The sequence below is a fragment of the Gadus macrocephalus genome, chromosome 4, assembly GCF_031168955.1.
Source record: "Gadus macrocephalus chromosome 4, ASM3116895v1".
In the NCBI taxonomy this organism is placed as follows: Eukaryota; Metazoa; Chordata; class Actinopteri; order Gadiformes; family Gadidae; genus Gadus; species Gadus macrocephalus.
The window spans coordinates 8167531-8185799 of record NC_082385.1 but is presented as its reverse complement, the minus strand read 5'-3'; the positions used below and the strand labels follow the sequence as shown (position 1 = coordinate 8185799).

Sequence of the window (18269 nt, the reverse complement as noted above, 5' to 3'; positions counted from 1 at the left end):
AATTATACTTTGAAAACTGAATAATTATTTTGTTTAGCGTAGATACACTAAATTATCTTTTAAAGGTGATTTTTTAACTATGTTTAATATGATCTTGAGAGAGGAATGTAGAATGTTGGTCTTTAGTGTCTCTCTGTTTTCACTATTCTGAGTTGCCTCTCCAACTGATACAAGGTGTTATTTCCAACAATCCTCCATTTGTTTATGCCCCTACAAGGACGAACCAACCAGGCCGTCTGGGACATAGCCAGGGTCATATACCTTATCAAGGGAGAGACTGCTTCTGTTATTGTGTTTTTCAATTTTATTAATGTTTAATACTCGCCCGAACCTTTGGTTCGGTGAGAAGAGGGGGTCGACAGCCAAGGCACACGTCTGGAGACTGCTCCTCACCCACTTACACTATAGATTATTCAACCTAAGTACCTTTATTACATCCTGGAATAAACGATATATTCTATCATCTGATCCAACCTGTCAAACTGCCTTGATTTCCACTTCAAGAATTACTACTACGACGAAAAGATGAAAGAAACAATTTATCTTTTTTTTTATACATTTGTTAAAATAATATTCAAATAATATTGTATGGTCAGGTTATGATTATTATATTCACGTGTTAAAAAAGCCCATCAAGGAATTGAGTGAGCACACACTATTTATCATATACAAAACTAATTTAGCATTTTGAGTAAGCCTGCCCTATTTAAGAAAAGGCACATCCAAATCCTCAGTACATAAATCTACTTACTTTAAAAATGACCAATCATTGAGAAGCAACCTCAATGATTATCTATAAAATATAACAGATACTTTATACATTCAGTGTGATCGCTCTAAAATTCCCTCAACTCATAAATTCGATTTTTATGGATCATTTTAACATTTCAATAATCCACAATGCTAGACTTGACATAAAAAACAAATGTCTCTATTAGAGGACAGACTTTTAATAATCTCATTTTGAATAGATCCTGCTTGCCAAGTAATTTCTCTGTAAGTTATTGTATCAGTCTTTATCAACAACATCACATATGTTTCTAAATCAAGCAAAACATATTTTGCAATTATAGATACAGGCACATGGTTTGTAGAAGCAGGTTGACGGGTAAAGGAAGTTCCTTTGATGTGATCCAACAGAACAGTGGGAACTATGATATATTGATTATGAACTTTTTAAAATTGGAGATGCGACTCTGCTTGTCACTTACAGCTTCACTTTCTTCAATAACACTGACATGAAATCAATCATAATATTATGTCTTCAATTTCTTAATTGAAATGTCCCTGTTACTTTCACTGTTTTCAGAGTAATGATTTACACAATCATTCACATCTGGGAAGGGTAATTCAAGGATAATTGTACAACACAACTTCAGAGTTATCTTATTTAAATGAACGATTCGCTCTTGACACTTGGCATTCTATTCATCAAAGAAAGGTTTGTTATACTTGACCGTAACTGTTCTGTTTTTGATACTTCTGACACAAATCCAATGCTACAGAGAGATCTCAATATAAAAGTTATTTTGTGGGTTTTTATACAAAACAAAAGTAAAAAATAAGGTGTATGCGCTGACGGACATATCTCAGATTTTTTTCTCAGGTGTTCCAAGGGAAGGCAGTAACCTCAAACCCCCACCCAGTCTCTCTATACCTACTAACACACACACACACACACACACACACACACACACACACACACACACACACACACACACACACACACACACACACACACACACACACACACACACACACACACACACACTGTGTCTACTGTGTCTCTTCTGTTGGCTCTGGTGGGACAGGGCTTTTGGGCCTTGGCTGCTCTTCAGCTCCTGAGCCCTCGGCAGCAGCAGCAGCAGCAGTTGTCGTCGTTGTCGTTGTTGTTGTTGCGCCGGTGGTTGCTGTGCCACTGGAGTGTGCCGCCTCAGTCCCGCTCTGCTGCAGGAACTTCCGCAGGTCCTTGAGCGCGGGCCGGAGCATCTGCACCAGGGCCAGCAGGGCTGCCTGGGTGCCCTCCAGGGCCTGGGCCTGCCGCTCTTGGGCGTAGGCCTGGGCCTCCTGGGAGCGCCGCATCATCTGCAGCAGCTCGTTCTGGCCCTCCATGTGCTGGGCGATCTGCCGGATGTGGACGTTGGTGACCCTCTGCTCCTGCAGCAGGCGGGCCGAGTTGAGGGCGATGCGGCTCTTCAGCTCCTGGGGCTTGGCCTGTCCCTGGGGGAGCGGGGGGGAGGAGGGGGACAGCATCTCCACCGGGTTCTCCACCGCCGTCACCACGGTGGGGACGGGCTCGCCCACGATGGTGGTGCAGTACTCCACCACGCCGGCCTCCTCCAGCGTGTGGTAGGTGGTCTCTGCCGTCGCACAACAACAACATCAGAAACCACAACAACTAGGTGAGGGACGGTGAAGTACGGATCAACAAGACAGTGTGTGAAAAGTGTCATGTAATGGCTTACTATGTTGGTATTAGCATTAATCATCAGTCATAAAAATATTCCTGAACGTCATAGTCATAACAGTGCGGGATAGTGGAGAATAAAATCCAATAAAAAAAAATAAAAAAACTTACCCGTCAGTGATTTTGATTCATCACAAACTGTCCCTGCACCAACTGGAAGAGCTGCATAGGAAGACAAAGCTATAAAACAACTTGGATCATCATGGATTCTAATTATCTAATAAGACTCAGATGAAAGACATGCTCTAAATATACTCTTATACACTTGGCTATTCAGGCATCTACCAGTTACTCTATTATAATCTATAATTATCAATATTGCTTAAAGATGGAGTAAAAGGTTACTTACTCTCTGTTAATGTGACGGTTGCGGTACTCATTGTGACAGGTAAAGTTATTTCAGCATCCGAGTCCCCTGCTGGCAAATTTATAATAGTCGCTTCTCCCAAGAGGTTACAAATTCTCTGCTGCATAGCCGTGAGAATAACAGGAATAGGCGTGCATTCGGCCGAGGTCCCCTCAATAGCAGATCTGGCCTGGGCCACTTTTCGCCGAACTTCAGTCTTCATATCGGACCATTTCTTTTTAACCTCAGCCAACTCTCTTGGACAGGTGGTTACGGCGTTTACCTTTTTAAGAATTTCCACCCATGCGTTATTCTTTGCAATGTGGGTGACTCCAGCATTGAAATGGTTAACGAGTGTATGCTTTTGTTTCTCTATTTCCTCTACAATAATCTCTACCTCCCGCTCCGAAAAATTCATTTTTCTCTTTTTCGCAAGCGATGCCATAATTAAACAAATTCGATATTTTGGAAAGATAATTGTGCGTATTGTACGCAAAAATAGTAGGATTTACTCAATTGATGTGCGCAACGTAATGGCTTCCAGAATCGGCTTCTTCTTCCTACTAGCCGTATAGCCTACGTTAACTGTGCTTTTTGGCCCGCCTCCTGATATGCTATTGGTGGAACGGCCGGTACTTGCTACATGTTTTCTACTGTGAATGGCTGTAGCAAATGGCTGTCATCGGCACACCAAGCAAACTATGGAAACGCAGACGCCCGCCAACTTCCCCCACACGGTTTAGGATATCCAAAGTAGTCTAGGCATAATATGTATGGTATTAGGCCCATTTGTATGGCTGTAATGTATCAACACTCATTGTTTACTTATATTAAAGCAGGCTCTATCGTCATGCACCATATCTGTAGTGATTTCTTCGAAAAATAAAAACTGTTACTTGGTAGGATTCAACTCTATTCTGCTATGCTATTTACTTATTTATTTGTAATTATTTGTCGAAGGAAATTTGAATACATAATACTTTTGAGAAAACCTATCAAACAGCACGTATACGTTTAAGGATTAAGAATTATATATCTATATATCTATATAGATATATATCCTCAGTATCCTAGTCCAGCCTGAATCTTCCAGTTATCGCGATGTACCACGAGATCTGCGACCACGACACCGGCGTCCGACGTAACGTGGGTTAGTGAATGGAAAGTCAAAGTGTGTATGTAGGGGTTGGATGATGTGTCTCTGACTAACCGGCACGGAATCTTTGACACTAACAGTGGTCATTCAACAGCAGCTGCTATTGTATTGTTTATCCGCGGTCTTTGAGTGAGTTTTTACTTTCGACACGGGACGATGGTTAATCCCTTATTTATCGCATTAGAAACGTTAGGGGTACATTACCTGTTCGGCTAGCTAGTCGTCCGCGTTACGGAGGAGGCTTGATGCCACGTTTTCATCTGGATATTAGTACCTACGTTAAGGTATAAACCGAGACAAACGTTTCAACTCAGAAACGACGTGTTTTTACACGTCGAACTATTAGTTCATGCGTTGTGGAAGCGGCAGCTGACCATTCAACAGTAGCTCCGTCCGCCTATATACCCTATCACGCGTCGACGCGCTTCGTGTTACCGGCTCATTCAAATTAAAGCATGTAGAGACTTCTTAAATCATTCAATATCTTGGATTCAATCCCCAGTTGTGTGGCTTAAGAAGGGAAAGTATTTAATCCCAATAATGCACCAGAAAGGCTCTTTAATTTCTCCACTGTTGAACGGGGTCTTCTGCCAGTGCGATTCCTCCGAGTCTCACCGAGGAGCCAAACCGGGCGGGGGAGACAGGCATGCCGAGGAACATGATTGCACTTCCCCAACAAACCACCTACCGCCCGGCCAGTCTTTTGTGTCTGCTGATGACACCGAACAATTCCACTCGTTGCTCCCACATCCATGTGAGCTGTGCGGCGGGCCCGAGCAGGACCACAGGTTAAAGGTGCTGTTCCAAATCCTGGACGTCAACGGAGACGGTGGAATATGTGTCAACGACCTGTCAATCGGTCTGAAGAAGCTGGGAGTGCATCGCACGGAGCATGAACTCATGGTAGGTGTGTCAGTATAATCGGCGGCATCCATCATCATGTATGTGAAACTCAAATGTATCGCCTGTGTGGAGGGTATTTTAAATTGTTACTTTTGCAACACACAATTCTGTATTTTCTTCTGGTTGACAAGTTGGCATATTTTACGATTTACAATGTTTTAACATGCACTGCATATACTTTTGAAAGTAATGTATTTACTTTCAATGTATATGCAGTGATTGTTAAAACATTGCTTATTGTTTGCATATGTAAATTCAGGGTTCCAGATTTCTGTATTGGACCAATAGGGGATGGATGGGAGCAGTAACCTTTGCTAAATTTACTATTTAGATATTAGGTTATAGAAGGTTAGGTTTAAGACTGAAACTGGTAAGCGAAATATATATATTGTGTTAATCATGTGTTATGGAGTGGACTAGGTGTTACTGTCATGTTAAATATGCTACAGTTGGTGTATACAGTAAGAAAGTAGTAAAGATCAATTTATTCGTTTTAAATATATATTATTTCACTGAACACTGCAGTAACCGTAAATATCCATTGCAAAAACAGTCCCATCCAACAACATTGTTGGGGGGCCTTGTTTACTTCTTAATGTGAATACTCCTTTACTTATTAAAACCTGAAGAAACCCGATCACATCTCTCCCTCAACGTCCTGCTGTATTTCGACATAGGCGTAGCAAGATGAGCCCTGCATGCCATTTCACTCTGTCTTAGAGTTTAGGTACGGGAGCAGCGTTGGTAGGGTCAACGAGGTAAGAGTCTGGGAGGTGCTCAACAACATTGTGCCCACCGGCATATGTGCATCCTCCATCTTTGCCCTTCCAGGGGGATCACCTGCTCGTGGAGAGGCATGTTCTGCGGCTAGACGTTACTCACGCTGCCCCGCGGGGAGAAGCGGAGGAACGTGCACGGCTCAAAGACGCAGAGCTTGCGGACAGATAAATGGCAGGTCTGCAATATATCACTTCACATCACATGACATCACTGTTGACCTGTGTTGGCCAAAGGGCTACCACATACCACGTTCCTTGTACCCTGTGTGGGGCAAAGGGGGAACGATGTTTCTCAGTAGCACATTGAAATGGGCTGATTTTGAGCCCACAACCTCCAATGTTGAAGCCAAGTAAAGGTTGAGGTGATGTTTTAGGATGTGTTGTATGGAAATAAGATGAATAGGCAATGGGATAAATACTAACATGTCATCCTTCTGTCTCTGATTATAAAATAAAAATGGCTTGGCTGTAAGACAAAGCCAGCAATGGATTTCAAATCAGTTTGCACACCGTTAACTTGTGTATTTTACTGGTTAACTGAAAAAGATATAAAGGAGTGTCAGCCTGTATGAATCAGACGGACAGACGGAGAGGCAGACAGACTCACTAGTCCATTTTCAAGGATTAACTTATCCTCATGTCGTCATTCTGAACAAATCCCCACAGGGGTGATTATCGTAATGGCTTTCTTTTCTTGGTACATTGGCTTATTAGTTTCTCGCTTTCTCTTTCAAAAATGTCTATCCTTGGGTGTCTCTCCTGGCTGGAACTATATGTTTCACCCCAAGGCATTTCTAATAGAAAATACATAACAGAGGACAATTGGAGGTAATGCGTTGCAGGGGGGGCCTTAGCTGTCTGCTGAGTCACACTGTCTGCTTAGAAGTCACAGACTACCAACAATTAGATTTATTTGCACTAAGCAATGGAGCTTAAAATGACTGTGATATCCTAATTAGGAAGTAGGCGTCGGCAAATTGTGTTTGTTAAACAGGTGTTACCCGCTGGATGCTCAATACGTCTGGGCCATCGTGAAGGATGATGATGGAGAGAATAGCACGGAGGGGGAGGGTAGGAGGAGGAGGAGGAGGAGCGAATCAGACGTCATTCAGCAGCTAGGATGCTGTGGAACAGGAGTGACGGCAGGGAATCCCTGTGCATCGCCCCCCGCCCCACACACACACGCACAGTACCTACAGAATGACGTGAAGATGAATCATGCACCGCTATCTGTGCTCCCATTGGCTGGGGTGAGTTGAATCCGGGATCTACATCCTGACCTGCCAGTATGGGCGGTTGTGATTGGTCGAAGCAAGGCTGCAGTGAGGATGCAGTTTTCCCTGGGCTATTTTTTGCTGCATTACTCCGGCATGTGATAGACCCATTCTGCCGTCTGATTCCAGAACTACAGTATATGATCCTTATTTATTATTATTATGGAGATGCATTCTAGGTTTGCATTTGCGTAACTCTCTCAATTAAAGTCTCTCTGGAATACTTGCCTGCTCAGACCATCAGGGACATCTGTGGTCCCTCTTCAGTGTGAGACAGGACAAGAGAGGCTGAGGAGCTGACTCGCTCTCCTGAGACAGACGCTCAGGGAGAAGTGGCATTGTTTCTGCCGCCCTCTCTCTCTCTCTCGGTTGTCCTCGGCTGACTATTTATTCACAGTGCTTTCTGAGTTCATAACGACGGGCCAGTTATTGCTAACGCTACGGTGGGCTGTGGTCTGGAGATGCTGCAGGGCATCATGGACTTTCTGTGGCGGAGATTCTTTGGTAGGACAGACTGTGACACTGATGGAAGTGAGTTCCCTGAAGACGGAAAGGCTGAGGCCACTGGAAACCACAGGCAGGAAACTGGTAGTCCCCAAGAGGAAACCACAGACTCTTTAAGTAATGAAGAGGCGAAGGTTCCTTTAAAGAGGGCCACAGTTTTAATTATGGTGGCCGCCCCTTTGGACTTCAAACAGGTAGGATTTTATTGGTGAACCAGTTTTGATGTTTGTCAGGTATTATGGCCATGTTATCATGGGACCAAAGATAGTGTTTTAAAGTACTCATTAGTCATTAGTATAGCTTTACTTATGTAATGGCCATATATAAATTCTTCCGAAGCATGGAATGCTGTAGTGGTAAAAAGGGTGACAAAAATGCTAACAACATCGAAGTGCATGCATGAAAACGTATTAGTAAGTTTGCGAGTTTGCTTTATCGCTCCATTCAGTCACACCCATCCTCATGATAAACTTTACTTCTGTAAAGCTCTTGTGCTCTGTTCATCTGGTTAAACATTTGTCAGAATCGGTCTTTGCTGCTACTGGGGTATGTGGTTGACTATCATGTGGTATCTCAAACTCTTCTCTTTTTGTCATCAACACTCACTCTTTGTCATCAACACTCCTTCACAACCTCGATAGTTCATTTGGCGGTCTAGCTGAATCATCCTTGACCTCTATGCTCTGTTGTTCCAGGTCTGGAGATAATTCTACAAGTGACGCCATCTCCGTTTCCAGAGATAACTCAAAAGCCTATGCACTTTGCATTTGCCTTTTAGAAAAGGTTTTGCCTGCCTATATTGGCCGAACGTGGGCTATCAGTCTGTCTGATGTATGCTACAATGCACGCCGAGTGGATGGCTGAGTCAACAATACACAGATGGTGGAACCTTCCGCCAATCGGCTTCATGTGTTTACAGCGCTTTTTCTTTCTTTCTGGGGAACATTTGACACAATCCCTCACTTCTGTTAAGACTTTCTTGTATCGCTCAAATTTCCCTAAAAAGGCAACATTATCCTAATATTATCGTTACAAACAAGCGCATGACGAGAAAAACATGATTGGGCTTTGGACCCAAAGCCTCTGCCGTTAAGTAAGGACGTTGAGCGTTCGGTGAAATATAGTTTCACACAGGACGATTACCCAGTAACACAACACGTGATGGATTGCACCCAAAATATTTGCTTAAACAAGGAAGTGCTGAGGGATCATAAGGAGGTGCTGCTGCTGTTTGTTACTTGTAACTCCATTTTATAGTCTAGTTATACATTAGTTTTACCTTTCTTTTCTCCAACACAGTTGGAATATAACAGGTTAGGCTGGATTTTCCGTGTTTATTCTTAGGTCAGTATGAGACTCCACCAGGGTGAAAATGTATGGGTGTCAAACGCCATCTCCTCTGCAGTTTAAATGTATCCCAGTTGACATTTTTTACTTTCTTTTCAGAAAATATTGAAAGCAGGAGATAAGGACCTGGACGGACAGTTGGACTTTGGGGAGTTTGTGCACTATCTCAGGGACCATGAGAAGAAGCTCCGATTGGTTTTCAAAAGCCTCGACAAGAAGAATGATGGTAAGCCAAAGCGCTCTCATCTAAATTATATAATCCAACTTCTTCAGTTGGTTGCAATCTGCAACCTCACCACTAGATGCCACTAAATCCTATACACTGCACCTTTAACTATTTAATTCCACTCCATACTGTTTTGCTGACCCTCTGCATGTGCAGGGAAATATGCCCCTTGGGCCAAAAATAGATAATATTCTACAATAATGTTTTTGTCACAGGTCGCATCGACTCACAGGAGATCATGCAGTCCCTTCGTGACCTTGGAGTGAACATCTCGGAGCAACAGGCAGAGAAGATCCTCAAAAGGTGGAGCTGCTGCCCGTTCCGTTCACAACACCCCCTTAACTAACAACGCCTACTTTGAATGAAACAACCAACTTAATCTCCTGATCTCAAAAGGCCTGGGAACCATGTCTTAATCCATTGGTTCACACCTGCGAGTTTACAGATCATGTAGCCCGCTGAACAGTGGTAACACCTGTGTTCAACAGACCATGTGGACCGTGGGGTTTACAGATTGTTTAACGCGGAGCATCTGTCACTATGTCTGTTGTTTGTGTGGTGTCCCTTACTTTCAGTCTTCTCAAACTCAAGCCCAAACTGTCTGTCTGTGTATGTCTTATCTCTTCGTTCTTCTCCCTTCTCTTCTTGTCGCCGGTGTCAGAATAAGGAAGGGTCATGTCTGTGCTCCTATCATGTAGTAAGTAGTGGTCTCCATAGTCTGCCTGCTCCCGCCTGCCTCAAACGCCATCCATTTATCTGCGATCGAATAGACCGCATCATAATTTTTTTTCTTTTTGACTCGATAATCCGACATGTAGAGACGAGTCTGTGTTTGATTTCTTTCCGGGCGAATTGGCGTTACTAATGCGTCAACGCCACACAAAAGCACAGACGTCTTAATTAATTCAGTTGCACAAGTGCATGGATCTATAAGCACGATGGGATTTTGTCTTGAGTTCAGTTTGAACCCGGGGTTGAACGAGACAACTCTGCATTACCAAAATAGACAAAACTTGGACGGCACTCTTTCTGTCTTTCTTCTTTTTAATTTAAATGTTTCCCTCCTGTAGCATGGATAAGAACGGCACGATGACCATCGACTGGAACGAGTGGCGGGACTACCACCTCCTACACCCCGCAGACAACATCCCTGAGATCATCCTCTACTGGAAGCACTCCACGGTACGCTCAGGGGTTATGGCTGAACCTCCATGACGCGCTCTGTCAAGTCAATGGCCGCTTTTAAATCATTGATTCGTTCGTCGATTCTGTCAAGAAAAACATTTCCCATTATTTATGGAATTTTATGCCCTGCCTTTATCTGGAAGGAATGAATTGCCTTCTGTGTAATTATTTATATCAAAATGACTAATATTTGTAATACTATAACTCTTTTGACTTGTTTTCTTGTTTCACAACCTACTTCCAGTTCCATGTTAGGCTATGGGTTTTTCCGGCCACATCCACTCCCAAATTATACATTAACCAGCATTTACTGGTTACACAAGACTTGAGAGATTGCAGTCTGTATTCAGGTCCTCCGTCTGTTTGACAGGGAGCTGTCATAATGCAGATGAACGAGAAAATACTATTAAGTATTATTAGTATTAGAAGAACCCATCACACATAATCACGGTGTGGTGAACTGCCAAGACTGCTCCTTAATTTCACATTTTGGACCATTTGGGTTTTCCATATCTCTACCCAAATCATTGCAAATTCCGAGACTTGATGAACTAATTGATGTCAACCTCATAATCTATTGCTGTTTGCCGAATGTGTGAGGGGGAAATATACAACATACACATTCCTCACAAATGCAGGAATGTGGGTGATATTTTGAGAATAAGAAGTCATTTTTGCCACCGCCATTATAAATAGTTTGATACTAGTGCTTCAGATACAGTTCTCCCAGGATAGGGGTGATGTAACGCTTGACTTTGAAAACGAACACCACAATATTAAAATCTCAAATAACTGAATTCATGAAATTATGGTGAAATGTTTTCTTGACAGATTTTCGATGTTGGGGAGAGTTTGTTGGTACCTGACGAGTTCACTGCGGAGGAGAAGCAAACAGGAATGTGGTGGCGCCACCTAGTGGCCGGGGGTGGAGCAGGCGCAGTCTCCAGGACCTGCACTGCCCCACTTGATCGTCTCAAAGTCCTCATGCAGGTGAGGTCCTCTTTCAAAGAATACTGACTCAAGTAGTTGATTAAACATATCTTTGAGTTCATGGTTGCTTGAAAATAAAAAAAACCTATTTCTGAGTAATTCTGGGACTGTTGTTAACCAAACTATAACAGAGTGAATATAGATTTGGGTTGTACAAAAACCTACAACAAAAGACAAAAAGGTTAACATTATTGACCCCCTCCCCCCCCAGGTGCACTCCTCCAAAAGCAACAGCATGCGCATCGCCGGGGGCTTCACCAACATGGTCCGGGAGGGCGGGGTCCGGTCTCTCTGGCGAGGGAACGGCATCAACGTCATCAAGATCGTTCCAGAGACCGCCATCAAGTTCATGGCTTATGAGCAGGTGAGCGCAGGGCAGAGCAAACCATCACTCTCTCCCCCCCCCCCCCCCAGCGATCCCATGATGCGTTCTTCTCCCAGTGTGCAAAGTATTTATTTTGAGTCTAAAATCGTGCGCAAAACGATACAGTCAGGCTACAGTAACGCTCGGTGGGCCGTGCTCCGCTGACCAGCGTGTGATTCTACTTGTTTTTGTGTTGCACTTCACACATCGAAGCGGGGAGGCATGTAGCTCAGGAGGTAGAGCGGGTAGGCTGGTGACCAGAAGGTTGCTAGTTCAATCCCCGGCTCCTCCTAGGGTGGAGTGTCGAGGTTTCCCTGAGCAAGGCACCTGACCCTACCTGCTCCGAGCTGGCTGTCACCTTGTGTGGCTGACACCGGCATCAGTGTGTGTGTGTGTGTGTGTCCATGATTTGTGAATGTCAGGCAACATTGTAAAGCGCTTTGGGGGGCCTCTGGTTACAAAAAGGCGCTATCTAAATGCAGTCCATCAGAAATTTGTGCGTTCTCTGCTTTGCTACAAATTGTTTAAATAAAAAGAATAGGGCAAATTTTGCTAGTAATATAATGTAGAAACACACATTGTTGTTGCATTGCTCTAGATTCTGCATTGCTCAGTAAAATAATGAACACTAAAGTGTGAGACGAGGAGTTTGGTCAAATGATTAGAAGGCTTCCCATGCGCCCAGAATTTTCTGCCAAGGGTCTCACTAGAAGACATCACTGGAACAGACCTCATTGGTCCACTGAGTGAAGCTCAATAGGCCCAGACGGCCCTTGAATGGCTTCTCTTGTTTGTACTTTCATTCAGTAGTCCCTTGTTTGTACTTTTCATTCTATTTTCAATAATTTATGCTGCAAGGATTGCCTGTATTGTGGTGGTCTGATTGCCGGCGGGCTCACAAAGTGGGCACATATTCTTAGAATATCTGTTTTTCTCCAGATCAAGCGTTTGATCGGGAGTAACCAGGAGACGTTGGGCATCGCTGAGAGGCTGGTGGCTGGGTCTCTGGCTGGAGCCATCTCTCAGAGCACCATCTACCCCATGGAGGTAAGGACCTAGCTCGGCCCTGCTTGAAACAGATAGCATGCCTGGGAGACTTCGTAATCACTAACAATTATATTTATTTTTAAGTAAAACTTAAGTGATCCCCAGTTTTAGCATTGGAAGTACCGTCACAGTAAATATGTGATCTGAGGCCGTAAAAAAGCTAAATGGTTTTAGATAAAAACAACGCATTGGCTCTGTTTGCAAAAGCGTTTGGAATCTAATCGAGATCTGAAACTGCTTAGAGATTGCGATGCAAAGAGAATGTTTCTTTTTTGTCTAAACAGGTGGGATCGGTTGTACCAGGGATGTAGACAACCGATGTCAAAACCACCTCCAGAGGTGATGTAAGCAACATTTAATCTAGATTGACGAGAGATGGGCTTTAGTCTGGACCGACTCTCTCGCGGAAGCATTGTCAAGTCGAATGCTGAGCTCACCTGATGTAAAGCAAGGGGGCCTCATGCGAATCTATCAGAAACCTTTTTAACGAGTCGTAGAACTTGCATTTCTTTTATCAAACACTGTCGCTACATCAACGCCCATTTTCGTAGTGCGTTAAAAACATTGGATGTTGTACGAATTGCAAACCGGTAGAGCCAGCCGGGGTGTGTGCTCGTATCAATCTGGAACAGTAAACCACCATCCACCGTTTACCTAATTTATACATTTTAGTCAAAAATTTCGCATAAACGGCCACCAACGCTGAGTTTCAACCGAAAAAAATAGATTTTTGGGTTTATTAAGCCTTTTAATTTCTCATAAGTTAAATCTGTGAATTACGAGGTTTGGGTTGAGGGTTCGTGTCTTTCTCGATGATGGACGGATTCATGGACTTTAACACTTGGCCTGTACACACACCTGGCTGATCCCTGGATGTAGCTATAAGTCTCGTTGTTTCTGACTAATATAGCTGGATCTCTGGGGGACCTATCCTAGATGGACGACTGTCCAAGGCATTCTGACACAGGGTTCTGTCTGAAGTGTGTTCCTTCCTCTGCTCTCAGGTGCTGAAGACCCGGCTGGCTCTGAGGAAGACGGGGCAGTACCAGGGCATAGGGGACTGTGCCAAGCGCATTTTCCGCAACGAAGGCATGAGTGCGTTCTACAAGGGCTACGTCCCCAACATGCTGGGCATCATCCCCTACGCCGGCATCGACCTGGCGGTCTATGAGGTGTGTGTCTCCCTAGGTCATGTCTGCTTTGAGTACTAGTGATTGAGAACTAGTAACCTGTGTTTGAAAGAAGAACCAAAAGCATTTCCGACTGCGTCATCTGCCTGAGCGTTAAATCACCAAAGGACGGTCATGACAGCAGGAAGCACAACCCCATTTAACTTTATTATTTTTCCTACATATCTTTTTCTGGACTTTTTGCAAGCCTTTATGGTCAGGGGAGAAGAAACTGAAAGAGAGAGGGAATGACCTGTAGCATAGGACCACATGTCAGAATCCAAACTGCATCCCTAGGGGTGAATGGTCCGTATTGATGCCTTTCAAGTCTTTAAAGGAGGGTACTGCCAGGTGGTGCGTAGGTTTTACTAAATGTTTTTACTCCAAGTTTTACTACATTCACAAAACGCCAATAGTGCAATGGCCTGGCATTAGTGGTGTGTGCCACGGAGCCGCCCAGACTCTCCAGTAGTTCACTCTCGACCGCTGCCTCTCCCCCCCCCCCCCCAGACCCTGAAGAACTGGTGGCTGCAGAGCTACGCCACGGACAGCGCCGACCCCGGGGTGTTTGTGCTGCTGGCGTGCTGCACCACCTCCAGCACCTGCGGGCAGCTGGCCAGCTACCCGCTGGCCCTGGTACGGACCCGCATGCAGGCCCAAGGTCAGCCTCGTCCCTCACCCCTCCTCCCCGCACTGGGGGAGGCTGCGTCTTCCATATCCTCAGCCGATATCTATTCTAATTTGTATAGGCCTTATTCACCATTACAGTCTCATGACACCCTTATGACCCAAGCCCCCAAAAGGGCAAGAACAAACTCCCTTAATCAGCAAGGAAAGGAGGTCTTTCTTGCCATTTTGGGGGCTTGGCTAAGGGGGGTGTCTGTTATATCAACGTGGTCCACTTTGGTTTGCTCCCCCATTCTGCTCAGTGTGTCTGCACGATGCATTTTCCCGTTTTATGATCATTTGGGATTTTAAGTTGATTGAACATTCGTGACAAGAGTGCCTCTTTAAATCTGGGTACTCATTTATCGCCAGAAATCAATAAACAGGCTCATTCGCACAAATATTTGAATAATCCTCTATTTGTTGAGTCCAATGTCAATGAATGCAGTAGTAGTATGTAGTGCATCATGGGATATAGTGCGGCAGTAGTCCGGCGTCAATGGAACACGTATTTCACGGCGCATTATTGGTATACACGAGTGCACATTGAACCAGACTACAAAAAAACACATAAAAGCTGCACCATATAGGGCCCCGAGGGAGCCATCTCCAACACAGCCACACTGTTTGAACCAGGCTTGCCGAGCCCCACTCGTGTGGTCACGGTTCCCCTCCTCCCCACAGCTACCATGGCAGGAGGCCCTCAGATGACCATGTGCGGCCTGTTCAGACACATCCTGAGGACGGAGGGCCCCCTGGGACTCTACCGGGGCCTGGCCCCCAACTTCATGAAGGTCATCCCTGCAGTGAGCATCAGCTACGTGGTCTACGAACACCTCAAGATGTACCTGGGCGTCCGGTCCCGGTGAGGAGGAGGAGGAGGAGGAGGAGGAGGAGGAGGAGGAGGAGGAGGAGGAGGAGGAAGAGGAGGGAGGTCGGGGGCTCAGAAAGGAGCTGAATGTCTCGGGAATAAAAGGTTTCTGTTTTAACCGAACTTTGAAGGTTGGTTATAGACTGGAGGGAACAAAGGAGAGGGAACATTTCAAGAGGCAACTCGAGTAGTAGTGGGAGCAGTAGTGAGTATGGTGAAGTGAAAGAGTGCAACGCGTTGCACTAAGGAGCCCAGGGTAAAGTCTTCACTGGGGATGGAGCTGGTCAGACGCTCTCCCCTTGTCCTTAAAAAGAATGTCCTTGTTATAATTTATCTTCATTATTTATTCATTGCTAATTATTACAAACCAGTAGTGCTTTTAAAATCTTATTTTAGGTTAACTCTGGAGTCGGTGACTCTTGATGGTAAACCACTAATATGTTGTTTGGGATCAACAGTGTTATTGGTTTTTTTTCAGGGGGGGGGGGGGGGGGTTGTTTTCAGATGGCTGAAGTCTTATGTTGGAAATCAATGAAATTAGTAACTTAAGGAAATTGGTCTCTTAGTGCTTAGTTCGAGAGAGTAATTTACATACTCTGAATCCTGTTTAGGCTTAAACTCAATTAACTACAAGTACTTAGTTGTGTTCAATATTTCAAGCAACACTGTCACAGCATTAATTAGATTTTTTTTTTTGCAGTACACACTGTTCCCGGAGTGCATACCCATGCACCACCTCATTGGTTAAACATTGCGAAATGAAATAGTTTAATTGTAGCAGGCCGCAGGTTTCTGTGGCAGTCTTCAAAAGGCATCTCAATGTTTACCCAAATGCACCTTGTCTGGCTTTAGACTTCCGGATATAAGCAAACAAAACATATCGATATGCTGGGGAAATGAGTGCAGGCCCCATAAATATTCGACCATCCATTAGGTTCTAGAAATGCACCATAGATTGGATTAGGAATGTATTATTCATAGTTTGTGGTGAAAGAAAAATTGAGGATAAATTTAATTTGAAAGAAAAGTAAGCATTTTAATTTAATTCCATTTTAATCTATGTGTAGAAGCCAAGGGTTAAAAGGCTACTATTTCAATGTGTTGTGATTATTGAAACTAACAAACCATTCCACTCCGTTAGGAAATTCCTTCTATCGTCCTCATTTGCTCTTCAATGTGCTGTTGGCCCACATACAATCATTCTGTGTTTTACCAGTTTGGAGGTTTTGAGCATTATTTTTTCCCATGGCGTTCATATCAACTCAAGCCTCCTCGAATGTACAGGCTTCTTTTTTTGCCATCCTAAGCTTGTTTGTAGATGGTGCATTAAGAAAGCATCCGGATAGCCCTTAGCTTAGAAAAGACCAGTGCAGTTACCGATCCTCTGCTGTCCACGTGCTGTCCTCTGATGGTAGCAGGGTGAATTGGAATAGAGGGCATTGGGTTCTCTTACTTGAAGACTGACTATAAAATGCCTGTGAAAGGGTTGGTAGTCAAGGACAACTGCAGTGTGTTTGGTTGTAATGAGTTATACAGCCAAGTGAAGCGGAGGTTCATTAACCATTTCAACAGAACCTTGCAGAATATGCTATATGATATAGTATATGATCTGCTATTCGAATTGATAAAAACAAACACTCTAGAATGAATTGCTTTTGTACTCCAGGTTGTTTTCTGTAGGAGCTTTGTGCTCGTCTAAACACTGACGGTGCAATCAGCCCTAATATAATTGTCACTTTTTTTATATGTATACATTATAATGTTTATGAGCACATTGCCAGATGCCAGAATCTAAAGCAAACGATCTGTAAAGAGACTTTATATCGGCAAAATAGGAAAACCCATCATCATTCATCGAACAGGATCAAGTGGTTCCCTGTTGGTTACTCCGGCAGAAATAGACAAATTGAAAATGGTTTATCGTCCATCACTCCTGGTAAGAGCTAGGAAATGCTTGATTCTTTCCTTTTTATTTCACTGCAGTTTGTGTAAGTGTATATTATACAAATGTACTGTTAAAGGGACATTTAAGAAGTACCAACACTTTGACATCCATATCTCAACGCTGTGTGTGGACAGCTCGCAGCTCTTCCTCAGTGGTTGCCATGCTCGGTCAGGGGGAGTCCTTCAGACCCTGAATGCACTTTAAGGTACTCCGCTTTACTCCAGTGAAAACCTTCTGGTTATTTATTTGTGTATTTGCTTTATTTATTCCTACACAAGTGTAACATGACTGAAAACTGTGATGCATTAAGCAATCCAATTGTCTTGTTTCCCTTACCTTAATTATGTGTTCTTTGGCTTTAAAGTGATACGTTTTATCCCTATGGTGTTTCGTAGGGGGGGTTAATGCTGTGGTTAGGGAACGTAGGGCAGGGGTGGTAACAGCACCTACATGCTTGTGGACACAGATATTAAGCAAATACATTTTAATATTCTTACTCATTCATATTCAACCTTCCACTCAACTTAGGTATTAATATAGGTATTTCTTTAGTGTTGGTAGTTATGTCGACCTGAACACCTTCAAAGGTACATTTCAATTGAAGTTGAAACTCATTGTTGGACAAAAGCAGCATGAACATAGTTGGGGATCTAGGACGTTTGACCCGTTGCATTTTATTGTGAGTGTGCATGTTACCCTGGTACGTGTGTACCAAGGAATTGTGTTTGGATTCACAATAAGATTCCTTACCTTATTCTGTATAAGTAGTGACTTCCTTTTAAATTGCATGAGACAATTTGAAAAACAACCGACAATTTTTATTTGAATTTGCTTGCAGTTTTCAAAAGGAGCTATTGCTGAGGTCCAGTCAATTGATTTTACTCTTCGTGAATGATTGTCACACCATGCTGGCATATTGGAGAAGAAGGCGAATGGTAGACCTTATGGAGGCCAATGCACATCCTCAACCTGACATAGTGTGTTCTATGCATACAAGGATCACAGGAAATACAATGATGGAACTTAGGGC

The 18269-nt window shown here is 43.8% G+C and overlaps 2 protein-coding genes across 7 annotated transcripts; one reads left to right on the top strand and one right to left on the bottom strand.

Annotated features, from left to right (window-relative positions):
- Positions 1 to 1001: 1001 nt before the first annotated feature.
- naif1 (nuclear apoptosis inducing factor 1) lies at positions 1002 to 3727 on the bottom strand. Of its 2 annotated transcripts, none has more exons than XM_060049898.1 (3): positions 2817 to 3727; positions 2579 to 2629; positions 1002 to 2360 (listed from the first exon to the last, which is right to left on the bottom strand). In XM_060049898.1, exons 1-3 carry the CDS (start codon positions 3256 to 3258, stop codon positions 1777 to 1779), a joined length of 1077 nt encoding a protein of 358 aa, XP_059905881.1. In that variant the 5' UTR covers positions 3259 to 3727; the 3' UTR covers positions 1002 to 1776. The 2 variants fall into 2 exon arrangements, with proteins under 2 accessions (XP_059905881.1, XP_059905879.1); XM_060049896.1 differs by having other exon boundaries at positions 2579 to 2647; positions 2817 to 3719.
- A 209-nt stretch (positions 3728 to 3936) lies between these two features.
- On the top strand, positions 3937 to 15318 carry slc25a25b (solute carrier family 25 member 25b). Of its 5 annotated transcripts, XM_060049887.1 has the most exons (12): positions 4732 to 4872; positions 5704 to 5827; positions 8876 to 9002; positions 9218 to 9305; positions 9664 to 9699; positions 10073 to 10184; positions 11019 to 11177; positions 11389 to 11541; positions 12481 to 12588; positions 13593 to 13760; positions 14268 to 14418; positions 15108 to 15318. In XM_060049887.1, exons 4-12 carry the CDS (start codon positions 9241 to 9243, stop codon positions 15290 to 15292), a joined length of 1137 nt encoding a protein of 378 aa, XP_059905870.1. In that variant the 5' UTR covers positions 4732 to 4872; positions 5704 to 5827; positions 8876 to 9002; positions 9218 to 9240; the 3' UTR covers positions 15293 to 15318. The 5 variants fall into 5 exon arrangements, with proteins under 5 accessions (XP_059905867.1, XP_059905868.1, XP_059905870.1 ...); XM_060049884.1 differs by lacking the exon at positions 5704 to 5827 and having other exon boundaries at positions 3937 to 4872; XM_060049886.1 differs by lacking the exons at positions 4732 to 4872; positions 5704 to 5827 and adding an exon at positions 5836 to 7623.
- The last annotated feature ends 2951 nt before the right edge of the window (positions 15319 to 18269 follow it).